The following is a 1,224-nucleotide window of genomic DNA, read 5'->3' as shown; positions in this document are numbered from 1 at the left end:
AGAGGGGAGGTCAATATCGTGTTCACCTTTCACCTCTGGGCCTTTGAGACTCAAATCAAAGTCAGGAACCTTGATCTTGGGCAATGACATGGAAGGCATTGAAATATTGAAACCTCTTCCTTTGGCCTCGGGTCCCTCAATATCAACTTTAGGACCTTTAATGTTGACATCTGGGCCTTTGAGATCACCCTCTAGATTAACATCTGGGACATCGACATCTGCTGCGGCCTTTGGGCCCTTGTATTTCAAATTCCAATCTGGCTTTTCAAACTTGGGTCCTGATATATTGAAATCTGGCATTTTAAGTTTTGGGCCTTTGATTTTACCAGAGCCTCCACCAACATCTAGATCTACATCAGGTAGATCAATATCACCTTCTATCTTTGGACCAGTTAGACTGACATCTGCAGCTGGAAGATTTGCATCAATATTGACATCGGGGCCCTCTACTTTACCACCACCGAATCCAAACTTGGGCATTTTGAATTTGGGCATATGGAATGATCCACTGGGACCCTTAATATCAGCCTCAGGAACATCTATGTCCACCTTGGGTCCTTTGATGTCACCCTTTATATCAGCAGAGGGGAGGTCAATATCGTGCTCACCTTTCACCTCTGGGCCTTTGAGACTCAAATCAAAGTCAGGAACCTTGATCTTGGGCAATGACATAGAAGGCATTGAAATATTGAAACCACTTCCTTTGGCCTCGGGTCCCTCAATATCAACTTTAGGACCTTTAATGTTGATATCTGGGCCTTTGAGATCACCCTCGAGATTAACATCTGGGACATCGACATCTGCTGTGGCCTTTGGGCCCTTGAATTTCAAATTCCAATCTGGCTTTTCAAACTTGGGTCCAGATATATTGAAATCTGGCATTTTAAGTTTTGGGCCTTTGATTTTACCAGAGCCTCCACCAACATCTAGATCTACGTCAGGCACATCAACATCACCTTCCAGCTTTGGACCACTTAGACTGATATCTGCTGCTGGAAGATTTGCATCAATATTGACATCGGGGCCCTCTACTTTACCACCACCGAATCCAAACTTGGGCATTTTGAATTTGGGCATGTGGAATGATCCACTGGGACCCTTAATGTCAGCCTCAGGAACATCTATATCCACCTTGTGTCCTTTGATGTCACCCTTTATATCAGCAGAGGGGAGGTCAATATCATGTTCACCTTTCACCTCTGGGCCTTTGAGATCCAAATCCAA

General features: G+C 44.5%; 1 protein-coding gene across 1 annotated transcript in view; it reads right to left on the bottom strand.

The window, feature by feature from the left end:
- LOC122546480 (neuroblast differentiation-associated protein AHNAK-like) overlaps window positions 1–1,218 on the bottom strand; it is a 3,729-nt gene extending 2,511 nt beyond the window's left edge. Inside the window, exon 1 of the mRNA XM_043685181.1 lies at window positions 7–1,218. Within this exon, the coding sequence (XP_043541116.1) occupies window positions 7–1,077 (1,071 nt within the window). The 5' untranslated portion in view covers window positions 1,078–1,218. The remainder of the gene's footprint in view (window positions 1–6) is intronic.
- Between the last annotated feature and the right edge of the window lie 6 nt (window positions 1,219–1,224).

The sequence above is a fragment of the Chiloscyllium plagiosum genome, unplaced genomic scaffold (genome assembly GCF_004010195.1).
Source record: "Chiloscyllium plagiosum isolate BGI_BamShark_2017 unplaced genomic scaffold, ASM401019v2 scaf_4843, whole genome shotgun sequence".
NCBI classification, from domain to species: Eukaryota; Metazoa; Chordata; class Chondrichthyes; order Orectolobiformes; family Hemiscylliidae; genus Chiloscyllium; species Chiloscyllium plagiosum.
Note: the sequence above shows the minus strand (reverse complement) of the source record. Positions and strands in the feature narration are given on the sequence as shown.